Source organism: Lepidochelys kempii, chromosome 10, assembly GCF_965140285.1.
Source record: "Lepidochelys kempii isolate rLepKem1 chromosome 10, rLepKem1.hap1, whole genome shotgun sequence".
NCBI lineage: Eukaryota > Metazoa > Chordata > Testudines > Cheloniidae > Lepidochelys > Lepidochelys kempii.
The window spans coordinates 2,099,608-2,124,700 of NC_136389.1; the positions used below are offsets into that span (position 1 = coordinate 2,099,608).

Here is a 25,093-nt window from a genome sequence, read left to right on the forward strand (position 1 = left end):
CCCCAGTCAAAGCAAACGCTGTTTATTCGGGTTGTGCCTGGGAACCCAGTGCTCTGTACAGGAAAAAAAAGCTCAGAAAGCGAGCGCCCTACGTGGCCAGACTCCACCGAGCTGGGGATGAATAACGCTCTGGCATTTCAGGCACCAGTAGCAACAATGACAACCAGGAGTCAAAAATACTTTGATTTAAAAATGCGCAAGTCCAGCATCATATAAAACCTGACGCTCAGGACGCTGGGTTTGCTGGCTGGCTGGGCACATTCCACTAATAACAGCGCAGGGGGTCCTTTCTCCTCTGCTTCCCAGCACAGGGGGAACAAGGGGAGAGCTGGCCTAAGCAGAGGTTTGTCTAGACATGGATGTACAAAGTGATTTCTCCAGACACGCTCTCCCCGTGGAGCAGCTCAGGTGCCTTAGGACTTGATCCACATTTCCACTTGTGCAGCAGTGAAATTCTTTATACATTTCCCCCCTTAAGTTTTGAGTGACCAGGAAGGAAACGTAAGCTTTGCATAGACACAAACCCACATGCTGCAGTGGGCCCTGCCCATGAGAGCTCCCCACAGGATGCTCCCCAGCATGGAGGCTGCCTCAGGAATCACGGTGAGGCTGAGAAGACACTAAGGGTCCCAGGGAAGGAGCGAGGACACAGCGCCTTGCAGTGCAGAGGCTGTGGTAACACCCAAGAGGTTTGGCTTATGGATCCACCCCCTTTCAAGCCACAGTCGTTCCGTTCTATACCCAGTGGTTCACACCACGCCCATCACTGCGAGGTCAGAGCATTGATCCCCAGATACTGCGGACACCAGCATCAAGAGCTGCTCCGCCCTGGGAGCAAACCGGGCCTGAATTAGGGAATTGTTTTCAAAGAGGTCAGAGGGTGAAATGGCTCAACAAGCAGGAGAAAGCAGAAATGCTGGTAGGAAAGGAGCATCCAGCCACTGGAGGGATGAACGCTGAAGTAAGGCAAAGAGCAGGAGCAGCTGGTTTGCACTCCCTCCTACCAGGTGCCCACAAGGAAAACCCGAGCAGGAGTGGAAGACTGGGCCCCGGGGAGAGCAGCCAGCCTGGAGCCCACCCTGGCTTTCTGGGTGCTGGGCGCCTCCCCCAGCCACACACACAGGGCAGAGGCTCTCGCTGCCCTTCACAGGCGACTCCCCACAGAGCGGTGCTAAGGCGATGCGGCAATGTCCACGTTCCATCAAAGCAGCAGTTCAGCTCTGGCCCCACAGCTCGGCCTCCGGGAAGCCAGTCACCTCCCCCACTTCGCTGAAGGGCCGCTCGCCCTGCGTGAACATGAGCTTGTACCGTAATCGGATGGGGTCCTGGACAGGGGCGAGAGGAACGTTACACAGGCAGGTTACGTGGCCTGCTCCCCTCCACCCCACCTCTGCTAATGCCGAGGGGCTGATGGGTCCTGCAAGGGGAGGGCAACACCCTGAAGCAATGGACACAGCAGTTGTAACGCTATGGGGGTTGGGAAGCGGGGGAGCTGTCCCACAGGCCACCCAAGGGAGTTCCCAGACAGCTGTGCCTGGCCACATTCCCTCTCTGAGGAACCCACAGTCTACCCCATAACCATTAACCGCAGAGTCACCCTCCAGGGCCTGGCCAGCTTGAAGAACACATCTAGGGTGCCTCATGTTCCAGCAGGAATAGCCATCAGTGTTCCCATGGCATGTCAGCACCAGAGAGCCCTCCAGGTCCCACCACTGCATACAGGCTGCGGTGGGGTAAGGCAGTGAAGGGGTTAAAGCTGCAGCCCGCAACGGCCACGCACACCTCAAGATCACCAAGCCCATCAGCTGGAGTCTCTCTCCTCTGGCTCACCCCCCCCCCCCGCCCGCCCGAAAGCTCCACCCTTACTGCAGCTTCAGCTATCGCGGATTTCCCACAGGATTCAGAGCTCTGCCCTGCCAGGAGAGCTCCCCAATGCTGCTGCCTTGCTGGCAGAACCCAGATGGCCCTGCCTCTCCTAGCATCAGCTCCCCATACACACGTCAAAGGCGAGCGCTTAGCAGGGTCACTGCCACGTACTTTGTGTGGGTTGGTGAGCAGCAGAACCTGGGATATCACAGCTGGAGGGAGCAAAGGGCTGAAGGCAGGAAGCTCAGAACCACTCGCCGGCTGCAACTTTACTCTCATAACCTGCCATGAGAGAGAGATCACAAGACACATGTTCTAATCACCACTGGAGATGGGCTGGGAGCACTCAGAGCCCCAGAGCCAGTCCTGGGTATATATATGCCAGCCACGCCTTGTCATCCACAAGACTAGTGCACCACGAGCGAAGAGTAAGTGCTGAGAGGAGCATGCAATGGATCCTTACAATGCAAACCACCTTCTGTGTCCGGAGGAAGGAAAGCTGCTACTATCGCCATAAAACCCAGGGGGCAGGGGAGTCCTGGTTCTGTGCCTGGGTGCCTGATGCTGGCACACAGGCTCAGGACAGAGGCTTGCTCATGGTCTCTGGAGGGCGTGGTCAGTGCAAGGGGCTGGCTGTACGTGTGAGCAAAAAGCTACAGGAGTTCAAGGACAGGGACATCCCGGTGATACTGGGAGGGCACCATGATGCAGAGAGCTCCAGGGGACAAAGGTAGTTGGGGTTTGGTACATGCATAAACCGGGTGTAACTGAGCACAGACCCAGTGTGTCAAACCCCTGGATTCTCGGTTACACTGCTCTGTTCACACAGGTGTATAACATGCCTGGGCTTTCCCCAAAGCCTAGTCCAGTGAGGGGGGCATGCAGAGGCTCTAAGCAAATGCATGCCCCTTCAGTAGGATTTTAATGAAAGGCTTTTAATTGAGCACAGGTACAAAGACAGGACATGTGGCTTCCTCGTGAAGTTATTATCCTCCAGTTAAGTAATGCACCCAGGCTAGCCCTCAGGCCAGGTCTCCTGCGAAGCAGGGGGCAGGGCTGTATATTAAGCAGCCAGTGAATACATTACTAGAAACGAGCAGCTTGGTTACTTTGTTATTTCAAGTATTCGAGGAAACCCCTAAGCCAGAAACAGCAGTGCTTTCATTCAGGATAATTTTCCCAGGTCCCACTCCCACGTTCTCACCTTTGGGACCGCAGCCTGGAACACAATGTCCTTAATTGGCTGAGTGGATGTGCTCAGCATGGAGAGCACCATCACCAGTACATCTGGTCGCCCAGGGGCTAGGTCTCTGGAGAAATGGATCATGACCTTGAAACCATCTTGATCATACACTGTAACTGGAGGGATATGGCCTGTCAGAGACAAAACAGAGTCAGGAGAGGATGCAAAGGCCACCTGGGAACAGGAACCGCCCCTTCCTTCTGAGAGAGAACAGGAGAGAGACAGAATGAGGAACAAAGAAAGGGAAACGCTCTCACAAACTGTCGTCTTCCTCAGTAACATCAGAGGTCAGTGCAAAGCCCAAAGGTGTCTGTGTGCACCTGTCCTGCTCCTTTGTGACAGAGCACAGGGAACCTGAGCCTGCCTAAAGTTAGGGCTGGGAGAGCAGCAGCTCCAATTTTACCATCCAGCTGGGACAGCTCTGTCCAGGCCCTCCGAAGTCTGCTGAAGTCCCTCACGTAAAAGAGGGAAGGCAGACAAGGAGGTAATGAAGTCTTTGAGTCTATCTTTATAGCTCAAGGAGCAGTAACAGGCTGGGACTTTAACACAACATTGACATGCTTCAGCCGTACCTTGCTTTGCTGGGCCCAGTAACACAGGGAAAAGGCAGAGGGAAAGGAGCACAGTTCTGTTTAGGGAAGAGAGATAACCTGCCGATGACCAGTTAAGGCAGACTCTGGCATAGCTGGTGCCCAGGCCCGGCAGAGCTGCTCAGAGCTATGCGGGGGATGATACTACCTGTAGGTTTCGAAGCCCACTGTACAGTTCACATATATGTATCATGAGAGTGGGAGGCAACCTGGCCATGGGTAGGGAGGGCTAAGTACATCTCCATGGCCGGGCTCCCGGAGTTCAGACATAGTAAGTACTAGGCAGAGTTACCCTAAAATCTGTCCAGCTTCCCCGCCCCATGAAAAATCCCAGCCTTCAATGCCATAAAGAAGCTGCACTGAGCAGAGCTGGAACACAGAGATCAGTGCACTTACTCGGTGTAATTGAAGTGAGTGGGACAAAAAGGTTTGCCAAAGCAGCATCGTGGGCAGCTGGCTGCGAAGGAGCAGCAGGTTTCAACTCATAGGCTGGGTCAGAGAACAAAGCGTCTGCAGCTAAGCTGCTCGGAAGGCCTGCCGGGGACAGTTGCACTGGTGGTAAGTTCCTGGAAGGAAAAACATTCAGATAACTGACATTAACTGAAGAGATCACATATGGGATCTCATCCCGTCCTCTCCAGCATCTGCCCTGCCCTCAGAATCATCCACCCCCTTTAGGGTACAAAGAACCTACTGTCCGAAGACTTAAGGGAGTTATCAAGTTTGGAGGCAGGCTCTATGTTACACTGAAGATGCTGCTGCTTCTGTGTTCTTTAGGCTGAACTTTTGTCTCTGTTGCAGTGAGTAGATTTTGTTACAAGGTGCTGGCAGTTGCTCTCCATGACAGCTGCAGCCAGGCTCTAATACAAACCCTGCTCTCAGTCTCCCTGTAATGCTGGAGCAAGATTAAAGTACGCTCCCGCTCAGCCACAAAGTAAGGAGTTGAGGCAGGAATCACTGTGTGAAATCCCTTGGCCAGGGGTCAGGCTAGATCATTACAATGGGCCCTTTGGGGCTTAAAATCGATGGAAGATTAATTTAGCCCAACAATTGTGACATTTTCTCCAAAGGCCTTGGAGAACATGTTGGCAAAATTTGAAGAAAACTGCTCCAAGTGTTATTTGAGTTACAGTGTTATAAAAAGACCCAATTTATAAATTGTGTGCGTGTGTGGGACCGACCGAACCACCACTGGTCCATCTAGTCCAGTATTCTGTCTTCCAACAGCAGACAGTGCCCAATGCTTCAAAGGGAATGAACAGAACAGGGCAATTTTGAGTGATCCATCCCCAGTCATCCAGTCCCAGCTTCTGGCAGCTGGAGGTTTAGGGACGCCCAGAGCACAAAGTTACATCCCTGACCATCTTGGCTACTCGCCACGGGTTGACGGTGAGCTGTGTGAAGAAGCACTTCCTTTTGTTTGTTCTAAACTGGCTGCCCATTGATTTCATTGGGTGACCCCTGGTTCCTGTGTTGTGTGAAGGGGTAAATGACACTTCCTGATTCATGCTCTCCACACCCCTCATGATTTTACAGACTTTAATCATCTCCCCCGAGTTGTCTCTTTTCTAAGTTGAACCGTCCCCCGTCTCTTTTTAATTGCTTGCTACCAACTCTTGGGATTGTCCTTCAAGTTAAGAACTCCTTGAAAACGTAGTGCTGGCTGTATCTGAAGACCCTGGCTTGCCATTCAGCAAAGCTAGAAATGACTGTTGTAACCAACTATAAGAAGTTACAGTGAGCCATCGAGCAGCTTGCCCTTTACTGGCAGGTTGCAGTTTAACAGATGATAAGGGGTTTTCCGTACTTCAGTGCCAGAGCAGAGGACTCCCCTTTTCCAAACCAGTGTGCTGTACAGTCTGCTTACATTGGAAATGGCCTGGTCACAGGAGGTGGAGACAGCTGCCCTGCCAAATCCTGAAGCGCACTCCTCTCTGGTGAGCCACCCTGCCATCTATCCCCCAGCACCATGGTTTGATGGGTATCGGCATTTCCGGTTTGATTATATCCATTGTGCCCAGCACTCTGCCAAATAAAGAGGTTCTGATTCACCAAGCAGCTACAGAACACCCGCAGAAGCCACACACATCCTGCTGAAACAACCTGTTTTTAAACACAGGCTGAAATGGGACGATTATAGACAACCTAGTGGCAAGTCCCACCCCAACAACACTGCCACTCTCAGACTAGGGCTGGGACAAAAATGAGTGCTCCTGCCTCCCCAGCCTGCATCCTGGTGGCTCTGCATCCGCAGATACCTACAAACCCCAGGAGTGTCCCCTGACCTCCTGTGTTACAAGGCACAGGGACCACATTGCACAGCCTTCTGCTACAGAAACAGAGGCCTTTACTACCTAAGCTGAAGGAGAATCTCCCATAGCTGCCTACAGTATTAGGGCTCAGAGCATCTTCTAATCTCTCCAACCCTTGCAGGAAGATCAGAGCACTTGCAGATCTGATTCTTTCCAATAGGGGTCAGTGGTGCACGCACCAATCAACTCTCCCAGTGGATGGACTTCCACAAATATTGATCAACACATTATTGCCAACCTCTCATTGAATCATAGAATATCAGGGTTGGAAGGGACCCCAGAAGGTCATCTAGTCCAACCCCCTGCTCGAAGCAGGACCAATTCCCAGTTAAATCATCCCAGCCAGGGCTTTGTCAAGCCTGACCTTAAAAACCTCTAAGGAAGGAGATTCTACCACCTCCCTAGGTAACGCATTCCAGTGTTTCACCACCCTCTTAGTGAAAAAGTTTTTCCTAATATCCAACCTAAACCTCCCCCACTGCAACTTGAGACCATTACTCCTCGTTCTGTCATCTGCTACCATTGAGAACAGTCTAGAGCCATTGGGGGAATGGGGGGCAGCCATTAGTATTTGTAATTCTAAGCCCCCCAAAAATGTGCATGTGGGGGAGCAATGGAACCTGCAGCTAATGCACGTTGGGGCAGGCTAGGTCAGCAGAAAACTGTAAATGGTATATGGAGGACTACGCTACCAGGGGACCACTCACCTGTACTGAGCTGAAATCAGGTGACGGCCTCTGTCCAACAGGGGAATCATTGAGACCTGCGGTAGGGAACCAAAGTACAGACCAATCAGAGCAGGTTGGGCACTCCCATTTGCCAAGTACCTATGAGGTCTAATAGCAGAGCTGGACTGTGATTGGACTCCCTGAAAACTCCCAGCATTTGCCCTGGCTCAGAGGGCTCTGGTTAAAAAGAAAGCTACCGAACCTGCAATATACACAGTCATCCCTAAGGATCAAGGACAGCCCCATCCCTGCGCCCCAAGGACAGACCTAATGACATTAGTTCCTCGTCGAGCAGGCAGGCGGAGGTGCTGCTGTGCTGAGCGGCAGCTGTCGCGTTCACGCTCTGCTCCGAGAGAGACTCGAACGTGGAACCCAGCTTGGAGAAGTCGATCAGTGTGTAACTCTTCGTACTGCCCAGCGGGGACCGAGGTGCTTTGGGAGTGAGAGAAAGCGTTAAAGAGCTGCCATCTCGTGTGCTACGCCCCGGCCGCTCTGACCCAGCCACTAGCTCAGTGGTGTTCGGACTTTTTGGTTTAGTGACCCCTTTCACACAGCAAGCCTCTGAGTGCGATTCCCCCCTTATAAATCAAAAACAAGGGGGTTAATTTAATTTAATGGGGGCTTGGGGCTGTCAGTCCCATGGAGCTGACCACTCACGACCCCCACGTAACCACCTTGTGACCCCCTGAGGGATCACAACCCCCCGTTTGAGAACCCCTGTGAGCTGATCCACAGTGAGAGGGGAGGGCTTTCCTGAACATTTTTTTAAACACATTTATTGAAAATCCTACAGCTGGAAAAACCCTAGAAAATCTTAACTGGACCAGCATTTTCCTAGGAGCACAAGGCCTCTTTCAGCTCTTAGGCTCCATCAATACTGGGCTTTGAATCGTATCTGAAAGCAGGATTTGAACATGGTTAAAACATGGCTCAGGTTAGCATGCTTTCACAAGGGACTGGGCTGACCAGGGTCGATGGAGCAAACCTATTTCAAACTCTTCACAAGAGCCAGGCATGAGCCAGTGACACTCCTGAGTGCCGTTAACCAGCTGTCTTAACACCGCTCCAGCTACGTGCAGCCCGCCTCATGGTCGAGAACGGACATAAGTGACCTGTGCAGCACCATAACAAGTCAGAGAGAATGGGGGGCCACATGGTGCCACTTCTCTACAGTGTCAGGGGTCGTTTCCCAGGTCGGGCGTAGCTGTTTAAGGGCAGCGTCCTGCAAAAGATTTTGTAAGAATTGGGATTGGGCCCTTTTCTGCTTCTTTCTGGCGTAGAAAGAAACCTAAAAGGGTTTCCTGATTGTTTTATACCTTAGAAATATCGGGAATATCAAGTCGAGTTCCCCCTGGTTTTGCTGGAGGACGCAGAGCAGGTTACTTGTGTACTCTCACCTTAATAGAAGGATAGCTCTTTAACAAACACTTCCTTTCTCCTGGGTTAGTCTTTGACGTTAAAGAGATATTAGCAAACCAAACTCTGTTCGAGTCTAACTAGCGACCCTTTCCCCTCTCAAGGGCACAGTCTTCACTCTCTGGGCAATGGTGATGTCACCATCTGACTATGTCTCCAGCCACCACGGAGTCTGCCAGCCTGGAATTTCTACTGTAACACACATAACGCTTCAGGCCACTTGGATACAGCAGAAAGAAGCAGAAGGAGGCACAAACCCATTTTTGTTTTCCTTTGCAGGTCTCCTTGTAAATACACAAAGAGCTCGAGTAGCCACCTTCCCACATAACTGCTTAGTCTGAGGCAAGGGGGAGGCCTAATACAGCCACACTCCAGTACCCTCCCTGGCCCCCAGCGAACTCACTGAAAGGCCTGGCAGTGGGAATCCCGTGTGCTGTTCTGGGCATTTCAGGGCCTTCCCCACGTTTGGTCTCCAGGCCCCACCCCGCCTTCCTTCCAAGCCCCATTCAGACACCGTAAACCAGCAAGGAAGCAGGTTCCTTTGCGGCTGTGGAGGACCCTTTCTACCTGAGGCATCCGTGGAGATGGTCACCGAACTCCTCCTGCCCTGGTCACAGCCCACTCCAACCTGCCTGTACAAGTCGAGCGCCTGGGTGAGTTTGTCATTGGCCTGGAGAATCTCTGCTGGAGAAAGAGGAAGACAAACAAATTAATTATACTCCAACAGGAGGGCAATGGAGGGCCACACTCCGTGCTGGTCACGACAGAGCCAGTCTGTGTCTGGGAACCCGCCACACGCCGGTCCAAGCCCAGCTGGCCACTCGGCTTTTGTTGCAGGGGTTGAGGATAGGTCCATTGAATACCAGCTTCCTTCTCAGACTGACCCATGTGTATCTAGCTGAGATGCTGTGATGTCACACACACAGCTGAGATGCTGTGATGTCACACACATGCCTCGTGAGCCCTGCCTAGAGGCTGCAGCCTGGAGCTGGGACTCTCAGCTTTGCCACTGTTTAAAACAAACAAAAGGGACAACGCACAGTCAATCTGTGAAACTCCTTGCCAGAGGAAGTTGTGAAGGCCAAGACTATAACAGGGTTCAAAAAAGAATGAGCTAAGTTCATGAAGGATAGGTCCATCAATGGCTATTAGCCAGGATGGGCAGGGGTGGTGTCCCTGGCCTCTGTTTGCCAGAAGCTGGGAATGGGTGACAGGGGATACATCACTTGCTGATTACTGTTCTGTTCATTCCCTCTGGGGCACCTGGCATTGGCCACTGTCAGAACACAGGATACTGGTCTGGATGGACCTTTGGTCTGACCCAGTGTGGACGTTCTTATGTTTAGGCCTGTCACTTGTAAAACAGGGATACCAATAGCAGCCTATCTCCCAGGAAGAGCATGAAGTGACATTCAGTCTGTTACCTCAGAGGGAAGTGCTAGAGAGATGCAAAGTAGTGTTATCTCAGGCCTAGGGACTGGGACAGCAAAGTGGACAATAAGAAAATGGCTTTGACTTATGTATCTGAATGGGGATTTAGTGGGCTCTAGACACTGTATTTTGTTGCATGTTCCCTTAAACTGCCACTTTCTTTGTTACTATCTGGTTTGCTTAGATCTGAGCCTGACTGAAGTGCTGGGTGCGTGGGACACAGGGATACAGCGCCTGTCTGAGACATGGGGGCAGGGAGTCAGATATCCTTAGGTGGGAAGGTAGAGTCCTGATGGACGGAGCAAAGGGCCTACTCTCCTCCCGACTCCAGCAGTGCCATCCCCACGACCCAAAACGAAGATGAGAGACATTAAATGGAACCCCTCAGGATAGAGATGGCTCTTGGTTAGATCCTGTCCTCAAAAGCCCAGGGAGTTTGGGGCTCTTGATCTAGTTGCTGGGGGGATTAGTTTACACTTCACCCAAATCGCAGCCTTTGATATGTTTGCTCCCAGGCTCAGGGGGCTGAACAGCAGGGGCTGGTGCGGCAGGTGAGGAAGGAGGTACATTTCCAAAGCTGGTGGGCTCTGAAGCGTAACAGCAGGGATGCTGCTGGTTAGGAACGGGTGGGCCACTCCAGTAACATCAGGAGAGTCCCACAGTCCCTGCTTGCACTAAAACCCAGGAGTTCAGACAGTAGGACGGGGAGTGAGAGAGGTGAGGAAAGAGCAGCAACAGCATATTTTGTTAGATACCCAAAGCCTCGTCATCTTCAGTAGTCTCGCTGGCAAGGCGGAAGAGCAGCGGCCTGAGCTTCTCACAGCGTTCAAACAGGCTCTGGAGAAGAGAACAAGAGAGTCAGGCTATTTGCTTGTTAGATCACAGGTCCTCAGAACCCCGGCCCAGCCTCTGGGGCCATAAAACCCAGAGAGGAAAGGAAGTTAGCTATACAGGCAGCCCTGGTAAAATGCAGCCACGCTTTCTGCTCAGTTCCAGACGCTGGCTTTGTCAAAGCCAGAGAAGACAGTTCAGCGCGTTACTTCCCCTTTCAAATGTGCAATAAGTAAGGCCATGATTTAGTCACAAAAAGAAAATGAGTACTTGTGGCACCTTAGAGACTAACCAATTTATTTGAGCATAAGCTTTCGTGAGCTACAGCTCACTTCATCGGAATATGCATCCGATGAAGTAAGCTGTAGCTCACGAAAGCTTATGCTCAAATAAATTGGTTAGTCTCTAAGGTGCCACAAGTCCTCCTTTTCTTTTTGCGAATACAGGCTAACATGGCTGTTACTCTGAAACCTGGATTTAGTCACAGGTATTTTTAGTAAAAGTCATGGACAGGTCACGGGCAATAACCAAAAAGCCACGGCCTGTGACCTGTCTGAGACATTTACTAAAAATATCCCTCACTAAATCTTAGGTGCTGGGGTGGGGCAGGCGTTCCCATGGATGCTGCTGCTCTGGGGGGGAGGGAGGGGTGTTTTCCAGGGGTCGCTGCTGCTGCTGAAGGGGGGTGGCCTGGGGCCCCGCAGCTGCTGCCAGGTTGGGGGGGAGGGGAGATCCACCCCCTGAGCGGGGGGGATCCCCCCCACCAGTCACAACACTCACATATACAGATTAATAGGCAGCTCTGCCCCCAGTTTTCACATCCCGTCACTGCTAGACGCCATCAGTGATACCAAATCAATGAGTCTCAAGGCAGGAGGTGTCATTCACCTGCAGAATCTGTAGGTCAGATTTGGGTAACTCCTGCCTCTTGTAGCTGGTCAGCATTTCACCCAGAAGCTTAACGCTGTTGTGAACCTCATCAATTGCATTCAGTCTTTTGGACACCTTGGCAGATTTTTCTTGTTCCTTTGAGACAAAATAAAACAAAGGGCGAAGGGGATGAAATCCCTGATTTAGCCAATAACCTCATCACACATTATGCTGATAGCTTGGACTTCTGCAATATCCCACTGCCTGGCCAGTAATTTCTACTTGTATTCCATAAAACAGAAAACAATGCTAGAAAGGACACACAATGCACCTCAGTGCTAGAAGCTGGGGTGAAATTCACCCCATCGGAGTGCAGCACAAGGCTCGCGCCTTCCTGAAGTGCCAAGGACTGAGCCAGACTCCCCAGAACGCATGGGCCTTGCGCTGGTCCCCTGCACGGGGCGAATTTCACCCCAGCTGCACCAGCTTGTGCTGCAGAGTCTCCAAACTCTCATCTCCGTTACAGCTAAACAAGTTGCAAACCCGTGAGCTGCCAACGGCAAGTCCAGCCAAGCTCTGCCTCGCTCTGAGCAGTGGCAGACATTATGCATTCCGTGCTTCAGAGGATCACTGTTGAAACCAAACTGTGAAACTGCCTCCCCTGCCCCACTCCCCTCCCGCCTCTCCCGCCAACTGCCAGCAGCAGCTTCTTTGACACTCAGAGCTGTGAGCTTCTCATGATGCCTACCTCTTTAATCATGCTCTTGATCAGCCTGTTGGCTGCCTGCAGGTCCTCAGGGTGGTTGCTCTTTAGAAGTCTTGCTAAGAGCTGTTGAGTGGAGACCATTAGAAGACAGACAGCATGAGCAACAGCCCCAGGCACCATAATGCAGCCACTCACCCAATAAATGCAGATGTGTCCAGGGCCCTACTGCCATAGCTGGGCTATAGCTCTATGGACATGTGGACTCACGTCTCACAATCTGATCAGGGTCACACTGCTGCCACACAGGCTGCCAGCCTCACTGAGCTTGTAATGCTGCCTGCATGTGTCAGCAAGAGGACAGAAGGAAACTGTAGTCAACAGTGCGGAAGGAAAATAGGTGACAAATACAAGCCAGATGTTAGAAAAATGAATCCTGGTTCTGAAACAGACTCTCTCTGTGGCATAGGGCAAGTTACATTATCCTCGGTGCCTCTGTTTCCCCATCTCCAAACAGAGATAATGATACTCACCTGTCTGACTAGGAGGCGATAGGGTTACTTATTAGCTAGCCTTTGTGCAGCATGGAATGTGATAAGTATTAGCATTATTCTAAGGAGATCTTCTCCCTGGAACCATAAAGGCCCAAAATACGACCACACACACTCTCCTGACAATACAACCTAATCAGAGGAGGACACAGATTTGAAAACATGAGATTTACCTTGGATTTCTCTTCATCAACATCAAAAATAGAATTCTTAGGTCTCGGAGAAGGAGGTGGTAAAATTTTGTCTTCTAGGAGTTTGGGGTCTTGTTTTATGACTCCTGAAATGAGTAACAGAGAGAGAGAGATTCTACCAGCCCCCATGCAGCTTTGCACAATGCTCAGCCGGGTACCGAACCCTGCTGACCTCTACCACGTCTGCTGGCAATTGAGTACCCCCAACACAATTTTAAGGAATGAGGGGAAGAAGGAACCAGTGGGCTTAGCATGTACCCCAAAAGCAGGTACATGCTAAGATGAGAAATACACGACTCAACTGGCTGTCTGAGATCAAGCAAAAGGGTGGGGGAGGTTTTCAGGACAGGAAGATGAGGAATAAAAGCCTGGCAGTTTCCCTAGAGGGGAATTTGTGGCACCATCTCCCAGAAAGGACTCTGTTCTCCATTAGTTCATAGTTAGGCAGGTCAGAAATCCTTTCTGAGGCTGCTTAGCCCTGCAGGGTCATCTGCCAGTGCCCAGAGCCATAAAACACAGGCAGCTCACTAACATGAACACACAGCAGAGGCAGCCTCAGAGCTTCTGTGAAATTCTCCTTCGCTCCTTCCTAGACACACTGCCTCTGCATGCGTGACAGGCTGTCGTCTTCAGATGTCACCAGAGTGGTGGTCTGCTCTGTTCAATGTTGATAACAGTCGGCTGCGTGCATATGTTTCCTCTGTGTACTGCCCTGGCTCTGCAGATCGCTGACACAGCAGACCCCGAGAGAACGCCCAATGACCACAGGCTCCGATAAGGTACGAAGGCACCTGGCCAGGTTTATTGTCAAATGAAGCACAGTAATAGTTTCCTGCAGACTCTACAGGACATACTACGAATATGTGCCCCTGACAATGGACCAGGTCAGTAAGTGGCAGGATTCTCCACTGCCCACAGGCCACACAAAGACAACCCCTCAGAGGTACACTTCTATACACAGGTACAAACAAGTTACACATCACTCCTGACGTACAGAGGTACAACCCCTCTACGTATTAGGGTGCCGCCTCTCACCTTGTACATGTTGGTTTGAACAAAACAACTCTACCCATCATATTACCCTCCTGCCCTGTCTTTAGGATGGGTCAGCCTGTTCCTTGTTATCTATGTGGAACGTGCTAGTACCGGAATGTTCTGGTACCATCCTGGCATGTGTTTATATTACCAGTGCTTAGTACCTGTTAGGAAGGTGTATTTTTGCAACATCAGCCTTCTTCTTGCCAGCTCCTGTGAGCAGGGCCTGCCTCTGGCTCACAGCTTAACTTTGCTTTACGTTAGCAAAATCTTGACCATTCCTTTAGTTCAGGCCTTAGGCCTCACACCAGGCCTCTGATACAAGCGCTTACGTTTCAGGGCCTCCTCTTACCACTGCTGCGTGCAGGAGAGACTGCAGCCAGTCACACACAAGGCTGCTGACTGGTTTTGTGAAGATCTGTGCTGTCCAGCCAACTGTCTGATTTACTGCCCACCTGACCTCTGCGGGGCACCCAGTCTGGTACCTCCAGGCCCTGCCCAGGGGGCTGGCTTCCTAACAAATCTAAACCTTCCCCATCAAACACTAGCCCTGGCCTCCGAACAAGTCAGGATTCGACAAAGTGGTCCATGCCAGCTTGGTATAACCAGCCCGTCTGGGCAGCTGCCATATCCATCAGTGCTAGCCCTGCACTGGGACAGACAAACCCAAGCTCCTGGCTGCGCACGTCCCCATCTGAAAGAGGCTTTGGTTGCCACTGGCAGGTCTGGGTTATTCTTATTCTCAGGGCTGGGTGCAGTTCCTCTGATCTCCCCACTGAAGCTCTGTGGACAGACACCTTGTCTGTCCTATGCTTCCCATCCATCCAATAAGGTAGCACTTTTTTTACCCCCACCTAGTCTTGCAGCACGTTCTATACTAACCTACTTCTCTCTACCCCTACCAAATAGCTAACAGTGGTGGGTTCTCCTATTCCAGCCATCCAATCCCTGGACATTTCCACACCCTCCTCATCTCATTAATATACATGCTTTCCTCTGACAGCGTTGTAGTGTGCCGTTCACTGAAAGAGAGCAAGGGTATCTAGCACATGACAAAATCACACAAATGACTTCACAACAGGAAAGCATTTTAATGTTCCTGTCAAGCATACAAAAGATGTTTGTTGCCAGAGCACAGGGCCAACCAGTAGCCAAATATTTACAACTAAAGCAGAAGCTTCTTGTAGCAGGAGTCAGGGCCAGATTTACAGACCTGTGTAGGCACAATGGTCTTTAGGAAGCTATTTATTTAGGATGGTATTCAGACACGGAGGAAGGATGGGCATGGATATGATACTAGGCTAATATTTGGGAGATGAGAACTTCACTTTGATTTCCTGCTCTGCCACAGACTTCCTGTGTGCCCTTGGGCAAGTCATTGAGCCTCTCTGTGCCTCAGTTTCCCATCTGTACAATGGGCATAACAGCCCTGCACTGCCTCCCAGGGGTGTTGTGAAGATAAATACATTAAAAGGCTTTGATGTGCTTTAAGATCAACTGATGAAAAGTCACTATGTAAGAGCTACAGATTTATTAATTATTATTATTATAAGTTTGCAGGTAGGCATCTAATAGGATTTAACCTCCTGAGGTGCTTTTATTGTCGTTTATTGTCATCTTTAGGTGCCTACATCCCTCTGTAAATCTGACCTTTAAACCTTCATCTTGTACAAATAATCATTTTTGGAAAAGTCAAATCACATGGAATGAACTTTAAAACAACTACTCAGCTATTCGTGGTTTGAATCCACATGACTTTGATGTGACAAAAGGAAACTGAAATAACAGAACTAAACCTTGTTTCTTCAGCATCTGATAAGCGTCCCGGATTTTAACTTCCTGAGGAAACCAAACGGTCCAACTGAACATTATTTCTATGACTCTCGATTTGACCTTTTCTGCAGACCAGGTTCCAAGATACTGGGGAAAAAAAAAGTGATTACAACCAGCAAGTTACTGTCAGTTAGGAGTCAGGGATTCTGCCCAGAACGTTCATGCTGAAAGACTGGGGTGAAAATGGGTTCTCAATGCATTATTCAGAGTGCTGTCAACTGTACACCTTACAGAAGATACATATATAGCACTATAATTTATGTGGAATTGTAAGTGCTACATTATTAAATGTGTAGAATTTCATATAAATAATCTGTCACTACAAAAATAATGGCCCATTCAGTGCTGCTTTGGTCAGGTTTTACTAAATCCAGGATCAATATAAAGTATTCTTTCTAATTTGTTTTTAATTACACTGAAAATAGTTTCCTGCTTGGATTTAAACATCCCCCTTCTCCATTACAACCTAGCCAGAACCAGAGCGAAACAAACTGAAAACTGACCATATAGAAAAGTGAAACTACATAGTATGTTTTCAGCGCTCAAGTTTTATCTTTCTACACACTTGTAGGTCCCGATCACCATAGTATCTGAACATCTTGCTGAATAAAATGCAAAACCAACCAGGATGAATGGTGAAAGGTAAATGTGAGTTTTAAAATTCTTTTAGTTTTAATAATCTTGGACATTACTATGAACCCAGAGACAGACACCTGGTGTTTAAAATACGAGGCTTGATTCTTCATGACTTTACCCCAGCTGTGAACTGGGATAGCACCACTAAAGCCAGGCTTTCCTAAATCCAAACTCAACAAAAGCATTTGCTTTAACCTATTTGGTTTTTAACTACAATGAAAACAGCTTCATTAGATTTAAACATTCCCATGAAACCAATGGAGGTCATCCTCTGCCACAGAGTTGGGGTGATGCAGAGCAAACCAAGCCCATGATATTTAACCTGGCTGTGTCCCTGTAATTATTAAATAAATCATCAGGCTGAGAAAAAGGTCCCAGTTTTACTAGTTGATCCAAAGGACGGAGAGAAATGTGGCAATCATGCACAGTAAGTGATGTAAATTGCTCTCTATTTCCCACTATTGCACCAGGTGTCAGTGCACTGGAGAGGTTATTCTCTCTGCATATTGAGCTTGTTTAGCATTTCAAGCTAAAATTCCTATTCCTATCGGTTACTTTTCCAAGGAGACGAACCCCAGGAAGCTGAGTGGGAGCAGGGTGTAGCGCACACCCCAAAAAGAGAGATGAGCAGCAGAGATAGCATACTGCAGAACTCAAATTAGGTCCCCCCAATCTCTCACTTGAAGCAAGTCAGGGCAGAGTCTCCAGTGCCACATTCTTCCCCAGGTGCCTCCTGAGAGTTCACAGTTCCCTATCTGGGCTTTTGGGATGTTCCCAGGGAGAGGTACCTGTGGGGCTCTCATGGGCTTGTGCTGTGTGTAGGCACTGACGACAAAAGCCTAAGAAGAACAGTTCCAAAGGCTGGAATTTGAAGCGAGAGCAGGAAGGTGGGGGAAGGGCCTATGATACAAGGCCAAAATGTGGCCCATGAGCCACTCCTCCCTCTTACTGTGCGGGGCAAAGGGTCCAACCCAGCGAAGCGCAAGCTGGTGAATGACAAGAGCAGATTGGCTCTTCGAGGGTCACTGCCACATTGTGGTGGAGTTCAGAGCAGTAAAAAGGAGGAAAGGTCCCCCAGAAAGAGGCAACTAGGAATAAAACCTTCTGTATTTACCAACACAGGACCTGGGCCCTAGCACACCAAACACCTTCCTCACACTGGCCTTCTGGTGAAGTCTGCCAAGTTGTTCAATGCTTTCACCCCTACTCTGTACCCATCTCCCTTCCCCCTTTGAATTCTAAAGAGACGTTTCAATTATTATCCTTGTTGCTGGGAAATTCATAGCCTGTCCCCGCCATTCATTGTCCCAGGGAACCACAGCAAAACAGTCACACTCAGTTCCTATGTGGAATTGGTATGAAGTTTGCATTTTCTCATCTGCCTGCTAGATCGGGGTGGCTGGGCACTTACCTTCGGGGACAGCACTTTAATCAGTTCATTCAGAAATCTGAATTTTGCCACTTCATTGTGAAACCTTTCTCCACAGTTATTCACACATGTCTCCAGCACCTGGGACGAGGTGGGAAAGCATGAGACATAAAACAAACTTTCCAGGCAATTTTAAAACCTCTTCCATCAAGACAAAGATCTAAGAACCTGTTAGCGGCATGGACACAGATAACGGATAGTACCCTAGGTGAAACTGCTAATTAGGCAACACGTGTCATTTTTACCCACATCCATCATTCATTTTCACCCGTTTAAAACAAATGAGCAAGAGTGAACTGGCAGAGCTTCATAGGTATAAATACAGACATTGACAATGGCTAAGACATTCCCTGTCATAATCACCACACACAACATTCAGGCTGTAAGCTTCAGGGACTGAGTGGCAAAGGGAGCTGATGTGTGATGGCTTCTAACTTCCAGGAGCAAGGCTCCAAATCTGTGCTTGGCCACCGGTAGGAAAGGAGGGCAGAGCCTCAGTCTAGTCCCTGTCAAACATTTGTTCACATGAGGAAAAGCAAAAGACATTCTGGCAGAACCAGAAATCTCCGCTCAAGAGGGGCCTAGGACTGGAATAGCAAGGGGTGCTGTAAGTCAGGAACGAGGGGTGGGAGGAGCTGGGACAGATCAGATAGTAATTTGGGAAATTATATTAGATATGAAAAAAGAAAAGGAGTACTTGTGGCACCTTAGAGACTAACCAATTTATTTGAGCATAAGTTTTCATGAGCTGTAGCTCACGAAAGCTTATGCTCAAATAAATTGGTTAGTCTCTAAGGTGCCACAAGTACTCCTTTTCTTTTTGCAAATACAGACTAACAAGGCTGTTACTCTGAAACCTGTCATTAGATATGAAGGGGATTATCGAGGCATAGGGAATCACTGGGATGGGTGACGGGAACCTTACGGCTGTGAATGCACAAGGAATCCCGGTGACCAAGATGAGTGACAGGAACAGCGTTACAAATTTGAACGCAGTGAAGGGTTAAAAGCGAGAAACACTAATTTTTTTAAAAAGCGGTAGACACAAAAATCTACCACAAGAGATACATTTCCAGCTTATCCCAGCCCATGTCTGTGTGCTGATGAAAGCACTCACTGTTAAGGCATGAAGAGCTTCCATCTCCTGAGGCGACTGTATCTTATGCGCTAGCAGTCTGGGTGCAATGGACGGGCTAGGGAGAAGAAGCAGCAAGTCAGACCAGGCAGGAAGTCTCAGGAAAAGCAAACACGGCAACTTTTCATGCAAAGAAAAGGGCAGTTACCATGTTCACAGACACACAAATCGGGGGTTGGACTAGGTGACCTCCTGAGGTCCCTTCCAACCCTGATATCCTAGGATTCTATGACTGCATCACAGCAACCCTCCCCTTGGCACAATGCTGGGATTATACACCCAAGAAGTAAGGAAGAGATTAATGCAGGCCAGGAAGCCAGAAGTGTCCCGCAAGTGCTGATTACTGCTGCTCTAGCAGCTGTCCCCTGCAATGGAAAAGGGGGGGAGGGAGAGAGGGAGCGGTGTATTCATTGCAGAAGCATCACACCAACTGGGTCACTCAGCATTTAGCAGAAGTGCTCCACTTTGCTGTTCATCACGGCTGGCCCTTTGGCTCAAAGTCTCCCACAGCAGGAATGTTCATTAGACAACAAGTGCAAGTTCTACAGACAGAAATTGTGAGCATCTGCTCGACAGAAATGCTAGCTCAGGGACCTTTATCAGCCCTTTTACTCAGGGCCGTCCCTGGCTATTCTGGGGCCCTACACAGCCTCCGCCGGCGGGTGGGGGGGAGAGCGGGAGGGCTGTGGGCCCAGCCCCACTGCAGAGCTCAGGGGAGTAGGGGCGGGGCAGAGCAGGGGCCCTGGTGAAGAGCCAGAGCAGGGGCTGGAGCAGCACGCAGCTGCGCAGGGCACCAGGAAATTTGGTGCCCCCAATTTCCTGGTGCCCTACGCAGCTGCATCCTTTTTATAGGAAAGGGCGGCCCTGCTTTCACTTTACCAGTGCGTACGCTTTGCTGCGTATTGGAGACAATCCCATGAGCTGCAGGGGTGGGGAAAGCCCGGGTGGAGACCTCACCTCCCAGAGAACAGCAGCTAAAGCCACATCAATAGCTACGGACGCTCAGGTCTTCTCTGAAACACAGCCCAGAAGAATTCAGCATCCCACTCATGGCACAGGGATGGGATCTGACCACCTCTGAGACCGTGAGGGGGAGAAGGTGCAGGCTCGTGCTAAACGAAAAGTCCTTTCCTCTAGATCTGCCATGTTACCACAATGTCGCAATAATCTGGCCACTCTTTATCTACCCACTTCTTGCACAGGCATCTCCAGGAGTCACCAAAATTAGCCACTCCCTGCCATTCCTCCTAAGGTTTTACAAAACTGCAATTTACAGATTATCCTTTCACCTCTGAGATCAGAAAAGCTCAGAGCCAGATGCACAGTGCAGAGAGAATACAAAGAGCCTTTCTGTCCAGCTTACCCTTCCGGGTCTGCATTCACCTGGTCACAGAACCGCTGGATACATTCCCAGTTTTCTTCAGAGATGCTTGGGTCCGTGGCTTTATCTTACAGGGAACAGAACAAAAGATCATCTCAGTGTGAGATGAATACAAGTGACTGACTGATGAGACAGTTCAAAATACATTCTTCCCCACTGCAATTCCTCCAGGCTCCATACTCACTCCCACTGGACCAGCTGCTCCAGGACTGTTATCAAACAGGCAGAACTGCTGGTTAATACAGGGCTGGACTCACAGCATCACTGGGACTAACACATACAAGTCTCAGACGATCATTAACTATGAGGCAGATGTTAAAGTCGTGATATTACCCTTTGCAGAAAGAGGTGGGGGCTATTAAACTCCCAGAGGTGTTGGACAGGCTTCTGCCCCCTACCTAGGGCCCATCTATGGACAGTTACATTACATTCAGCTATGTGCCCTCAGGGCAGTCTAGGCACCTTCCAAGCTCATCCAGACTGTTCTCCTTTCTCTCACTGCCTGATTTCCTTCTGGCGTGAGTGGGTGCCACCCAGAGATGTCAACCAGGTCACACCTACTTAAACCAGTGATTAATTTGGCCCCCATCGTTTAGGGGAATGTGACAGCAGCTGGATTCCAGCAGTACCACATTTCTGGGAGATGAAGTTTGCTTTAATTAAAGTTCCAAAATCATAGAAGATCAGGTCCTCTAGTCCCACCCCCTGCTCAAAGCAGGGCCAATCCCCAATTTTTTCCCCAGATCCCTAAATGGCCCCCTCAAGGATTGACTTCACAACCCTGGGTTTAGCAGGCCAATGCTCAAACCACTGAGCTATCTCTCCCCTTCAGTGCAACAGATGTAAACCAAAGACAGAGGATAGATCCCTACGCTGAGGAACATTCCCTGGCTAATCATGATGCCATCCTTTGCATTTGGCCCAGAAAAGCCGGACTGTACACTCAACTCAATGGCCCTTCTCTGTCTGTAATGCAGCAACTTTTGAAAACCACATCTGATGTATTAAAACATTTCAGAGAATACTCAAAGTATCAATGGTCAGAACCCTATAAATTCTGGTGAAAATCTGAAAGCCAGAAAAGCCTGATTTCCACTAATCAAACTGTTTTGATTTCGCCTGGATCCGGGCGTGAAGCAGTGACCTCAGGGTTAGGTTTAGGGCTAGGGCACCAGACTCCTCGGCCTGCAGCAAAACACAGGTATTCTATGAGCCTGATTCTAGTGGACAGCAGGCTGCTGAAAGCCTCTTGCATCCCTCCACCAGGCATATGGTGACCAGTCAGCAAGTGTGAAAAATCGGGACGGGGGTAGGGCTAATAGGAACCTATATAAGAAAAAGACCCAAAAATTGGGACTGTCCCTATAAAATCAGGACATCTGGTCACCCTAACCAGGCAGCCCCCTCCGGCGAGCCCTTTCCCCGCACTCCGGTCTGACCGCCCCCTGGGGCCAAAACAGGCATACAGCTCAGCCTACATAAACAACCAGGTGTGAGGCCTTTTCATTTGTTACGTCTCCTCACAATTGTTTCCAGTGCAGACTGTTCACAGCTACACTTTGCAGGGCTCATGGGTGACTCAGATTTACAATAACTGTGGGGTTGCCTCAGGTTTCCGGGGGATGTATGTGAAAACGAAACGGCTTAAGATGATCAAGCAAACACATGTTGCCCCTTCATTACAGCCCCAGTCCCAGGGAGCCAGGTATTTGCAGAATGGCCATTGTCGCTAAATGCCTTAGCACAAGGCTGCATTTTACAACCTGACACTTAGTGAGACAGGCAATATATGCCGAATGCCACAGCCTTTGGATAACACCACTGTGACTACACTTTGATCAGGAATTGCTTGAACAAAACTTATACCCATAGGTCTCGCTCTAGCAGTAGTTTAAAATGCTGGCCTTGCACCTCCAAGGTCTGTGATAGGTGTTACAGGAAAACTTAGACAGCTTTGAAAACTAGCCCCACAAACAACTAAATGGAATTTTAAAATCAAATATTCAGGTAGCTGCTGTTTGACGGTCCGCTGTGTCGTGGGCTGTGCAGCAGCTTCCACCTCATTCTAAGCTATTCAAAAAGCCCAAAATTGATACATCATTAGCTCACTATTTCTCCCCCTTCTCTCCCCTGTCCTAGTATTTAATTCCTGGCCCTAGGGTGGAAAGTCTAAGAACTCCTTTCCCATTACTGAGCTGTTCCCCTGTCACCAAGATGAGGTGCTACTTCCTCATTCTGCTCTGGGCGGCCTGCTCAGATGGTCTTTGCCTGAGCAGTTACTTGTTTGGAAATGGTGACCCTTCCAGGGAGCACTGCACTCAGCGCCTAGCTGAGAGCTAGGCTACACGGCCTGCTGCTCAGGGCAGCTGCACTGGTGCGAGATGACAGAGGTGGAAGCTATGTCAGCGGAGCGCGTCTCCCAGCAACATAGTGCCAATGTGGGCGGCACTTAGGTCGCTGTAACTTGTGTCGCTCAGGGGGTGTCTTTTTCCCACCCCTGCGCGACGTAAGTTACATCGACGTAAGCGGTAATGTAGACAAGCCCGAGACTGTGCCCGCTCTCCCAGACCGACACAAAAGAGAGAATGCTGCTTTTTGTCTCCTGCTAGGGGGTTGAGCAAAGGGGGTGCGAACTAGGCTAACTTTATCCTACCATAACTCCAGTGAAGCCAGAAGGGTTTGCCCAGGAGGGACCCTCAGGGCCTGCTCCTCAGGAGGCGGCTCTGCCCAGCCCCTTCTCGGTGAGACATACTTGGAGCTCTACCCCCTGCAGGGCAGCGACTGTGAACCCCTTTGCCAAGCCCGTTTTACCCAGGCCTCCCTGTCTCCTGCTCCGGGCCTGCAGCAAGGGACCTAGGGGGCAATGGAAAACCAGGCAAGCAACCAATTCCGTAGGGAACCTGCAACCCTGGGACATCCATTGTCCGTCTGTCCGACCTGCCCACTCCCCAGGGCACCCAGTCCGTCTGTCCGACCCACCCCGCCCACTCCCCGGGGGCACCCAGTCTGTCTGTCCGACCCCCCCCTGCGGGGCACCCAGGCCTTCTGTCCGACCCGCCCCGACCCCGGGGCCCCCAGGCCATCTGTCCGACCCCCCCCTCCCCGCGGGGCCCCCAGGCCGTCTGTCCGACCCGCCCCCCCCCTCCCCGCGGGGCCCCCAGGCCGTCTGTCCGACCCCCCCCTCCCCACGGGGCCCCCAGGCCGTCTGTCCGACCCGCCCTGCCCCGACCCCGGGGCCCCCAGGCCGTCTGTCCGACCCCCCCCTGCGGGGCCCCCAGGCCGTCTGTCCGACCCGCCCCCCCCCCTCCCCGCGGGGCCCCCAGGCCGTCTGTCCGACCCGCCCCCCCCCCTCCCCGCGGGGCCCCCAGGCCGTCTGTCCGACCCGCCCCCCCCCCTCCCCGCGGGGCCCCCAGGCCGTCTGTCCGACCCGCCCCCCCCCCCCTCCCCGCGGGGCCCCCAGGCCGTCTGTCCGACCCGCCCCCCCCCTCCCCGCGGGGCCCCCAGGCCGTCTGTCCGACCCGCCCCGCCCCGCCCCCGGGGCCCCCAGGCCGTCTGTCCGACCCGCCCCGCCCTGCCCGCGGGGCCCCCAGGCCGTCTGTCCGACCCGCCCCTGCCCGCGGGGCCCCCAGGCCGTCTGTCCGACCCGCCCCGCCCCCGGGGCCCCCAGGCCGTCTGTCCGACCCCCCCCCCACGCGGGGCCCCCAGGCCGTCTGTCCGACCCCCCCCCACGCGGGGCCCCCAGGCCGTCTGTCCGACCCGCCCCGCCCCCGGGGCCCCCAGGCCGTCTGTCCGACCCCCCCCACGCGGGGCCCCCAGGCCGTCTGTCCGACCCCCCCCCACGCGGGGCCCCCAGGCCGTCTGTCCGACCCGCCCCCCCCCCTCCCCGCGGGGCCCCCAGGCCGTCTGTCCGACCCGCCCCTGCCCGCGGGGCCCCCAGGCCGTCTGTCCGACCCCCCCCACGCGGGGCCCCCAGGCCGTCTGTCCGACCCCCCCCCACGCGGGGCCCCCAGGCCGTCTGTCCGACCCCCCCCACGCGGGGCCCCCAGGCCGTCTGTCCGACCCCCCCCCCACGCGGGGCCCCCAGGCCGTCTGTCCGACCCCCCCCCACGCGGGGCCCCCAGGCCGTCTGTCCGACCCCCCCCCACGCGGGGCCCCCAGGCCGTCTGTCCGACCCCCCCCACGCGGGGCCCCCAGGCCGTCTGTCCGACCCGCCCCGGCCCGCTACTCACGGAGCCAGAGCTCCAGCGCCCCCAGCGCCGCCCCAGCCATGGAGACTCGCCCGGCCCCGGCCCCGGCCCCCGACGCAGCCGCCGCGCAGGGAGGCGGCGCCCGACGGGCCCGGCCCCCTGCCCCGCCCAGAGCCGCGGGGTCCGCGCCCCACCTGCAGCCGCCGCTGGGGCGGGGCACGCTGCGGGGTCCAGGACGCGGCCGGCCGGAGGTGCCAGGCCCTGCTGCGGGGCGGAGACTGGCACCTGCCCGCGGCAATGCGGGCGCCCCGCACGTCCAGCCCCGCACAGCCCCTGCTAGCGACCCGCCAGCGGCCGCCGCGTACACACTGGAGGAGCCTCCGTCGCCCGCGGGCTCCGGCCGACAGGGGCAGTCCGTGAAGTACAGCCCCCCACGGCAGGGCTTGACCTCGGTCCTCGGGCCCGCTGCTGGCCGGCCTGGGCTGGGACCCGCGGGCTCCGGCCGACAGGGGCAGTCCGTGAAGTACAGCCCCCCACGGCAGGGCTTGACCTCGGTCCTCGGGCCCGCTGCTGGCCGGCCTGGGCTGGGACCCGCGGGCTCCGCAAGGAAGGCTCCAGCCGCACCTCAGCTTGGGTCTGCGCTTCAGTCACCCCCGCATCACAGCAGGGAGGGCACAAGGAAATTTGCAACACCCCCCACCCCGCTCTAATGATTCGCAAACCAC

The 25,093-nt window shown here is 52.4% G+C and overlaps 1 protein-coding gene and 1 long non-coding RNA gene across 6 annotated transcripts in view; one reads left to right on the forward strand and one right to left on the reverse strand.

The window, feature by feature from the left end:
* LOC140918040 (uncharacterized) overlaps positions 1 to 16,277 on the forward strand; it is a 55,568-nt gene extending 39,291 nt beyond the window's left edge. Inside the window, exon 5 of the long non-coding RNA XR_012161062.2 lies at positions 15,391 to 16,277. This is a non-coding gene — a long non-coding RNA (uncharacterized LOC140918040). The remainder of the gene's footprint in view (positions 1 to 15,390) is intronic.
* On the reverse strand, positions 7 to 24,506 carry GGA2 (golgi associated, gamma adaptin ear containing, ARF binding protein 2). Of its 5 annotated transcripts, none has more exons than XM_073361615.2 (17): positions 24,411 to 24,506; positions 20,164 to 20,248; positions 18,783 to 18,858; positions 17,648 to 17,746; positions 15,564 to 15,687; positions 12,715 to 12,818; positions 12,036 to 12,116; positions 11,306 to 11,443; positions 10,342 to 10,423; positions 8,723 to 8,836; positions 7,007 to 7,171; positions 6,719 to 6,774; positions 5,567 to 5,724; positions 4,096 to 4,265; positions 3,071 to 3,240; positions 2,038 to 2,148; positions 7 to 1,325 (listed from the first exon to the last, which is right to left on the reverse strand). In XM_073361615.2, exons 1-17 carry the CDS (start codon positions 24,448 to 24,450, stop codon positions 1,215 to 1,217), a joined length of 1,884 nt encoding a protein of 627 aa, XP_073217716.1. In that variant the 5' UTR covers positions 24,451 to 24,506; the 3' UTR covers positions 7 to 1,214. The 5 variants fall into 5 exon arrangements, with proteins under 5 accessions (XP_073217716.1, XP_073217715.1, XP_073217719.1 ...); XM_073361614.2 differs by having other exon boundaries at positions 8,723 to 8,839; XM_073361618.2 differs by having other exon boundaries at positions 8,723 to 8,839; positions 20,184 to 20,248; positions 24,411 to 24,427.
* Positions 24,507 to 25,093: the final 587 nt, after the last annotated feature.